At 64.7% G+C, this 1,317-nt stretch overlaps 1 protein-coding gene across 1 annotated transcript in view; it reads left to right on the top strand.

Moving 5' to 3' along the window:
- Positions 1-758, top strand: part of SYMPK (symplekin) — a gene marked incomplete at both ends in the record, with an annotated part of 6,259 nt that extends 5,501 nt beyond the window's left edge. Inside the window, 3 exons of the mRNA XM_026047379.1 lie at positions 195-276; positions 390-503; positions 611-758. Of these exons, the coding sequence (XP_025903164.1) occupies positions 195-276; positions 390-503; positions 611-758 (344 nt within the window). The remainder of the gene's footprint in view (positions 1-194; positions 277-389; positions 504-610) is intronic.
- Positions 759-1,317: the final 559 nt, after the last annotated feature.

The raw sequence follows: 1,317 nt of genomic DNA, 5'->3' as shown, positions 1-1,317 counted from the left end.
TGGGTTGAGGTGACACCATGGGGGTGGGTTGTCACCCAACGGGGTGACATCGTGGGGGTGGTTGAAGAGGAGACACCATGGGGATGGGTTGAGGTGACACCTTGGGGATGGGTTGAGGTGTCCCCATGGGGACAGGGATGGGGTGTCCCCCAGGGGTGCCATGTCACCCGTGGGTGCCGCGTCCCCGTCCCCAGGGTGTTCACGCGGCTGCTGCTGGAGGCGCCGCTCATCACTGAGGGCGCCCTGGACGTCGTGCGCAAGTTCTGCGAGGACGAGGTGGGCGCCGGGGGGTCCCCAATGTCCCCAAGGTGTCCCCAATGTCCCCAGGGTGTCCCCAACGTGTCCCCATGACCCCAGTGTCCCCAAGTTGTCCCCAATGTCCCCTGCAGAGCCGCACGTTCGCCGGCATGGCCGCCCTGCGCGACCTCATCGCCAAGCGGCCCTCGTGCCAGTTCCAGTATCTCCACGTGCTGCTGGACCTCAGCTCCCACGAGAAGGACAAGGTGCCACCACCGCCACTGCGGTGCCGCCACCGCGGGTGACAACGACACGGTGACAACCGCGCGGTGACGTCGCTATGGGTGGCGGTGACGCGTGGCCTTCGTCCCAGGTGCGCCAGCAGGCCCTCCTCTTCATCAAGAGCCTCTACGAGAAGGAGCCCTTGAGGGCCTACGTGGAGAAGTTCGCCCTCAACTACCTGCAGCTCTTGGTGCACCCCAACCCGCCCTCCGTGCTCTTCGGCGCCGACAAGGACACCGGTGGGGACACCTGGGGACACGGGGGCGGGGCGGGGAGCTCCATAACAACCTCCTTGTGTGGTGGCCTCCACTTGAGGCCGGGGTCTTGCGCATGGTGGGGACACAGGGACATTGAGGAGGTCCATAACGACCTCCCCGCACAGTGACCTCCACCTGAGGTTGGGTTCTCGCACACAGTGGGAACAAGGGGACATTGAGGAGGTCCATAACAACCTCCACGCGTGGTGGCCTCCACTTGAGGCCAGGTTCTCGCACACAGTGGGAACACAGGGACATTGAGGAGGTCCATAACGACCTCCACGCGTGGTGGCCTCCACTCGAGGCCGGGTTCTCGCACACAGTGGGAACACAGGGACATTGAGGAGGTCCATAACGACCTCCACGCGTGGTGGCCTCCACTCAAGGCCGGGTTCTTGCGCATGGTGGGTACACAGGGACATTGAGGAGGTCCATAACGACCTCCACGCGTGGTGACCTCCACCTGAGGCCAGGTTCTCGCACACAGTGGGGACACTTGGGGACACGGGGAGGTCGGGGAGGTCCATAACGACGTCCCCGC

The sequence above is a fragment of the Nothoprocta perdicaria genome, unplaced genomic scaffold, assembly GCF_003342845.1.
Source record: "Nothoprocta perdicaria isolate Ctin4 unplaced genomic scaffold, notPer1 scaffold_1097, whole genome shotgun sequence".
Lineage (NCBI taxonomy): Eukaryota > Metazoa > Chordata > Aves > Tinamiformes > Tinamidae > Nothoprocta > Nothoprocta perdicaria.
Note: the sequence above shows the minus strand (reverse complement) of the source record. Positions and strands in the feature narration are given on the sequence as shown.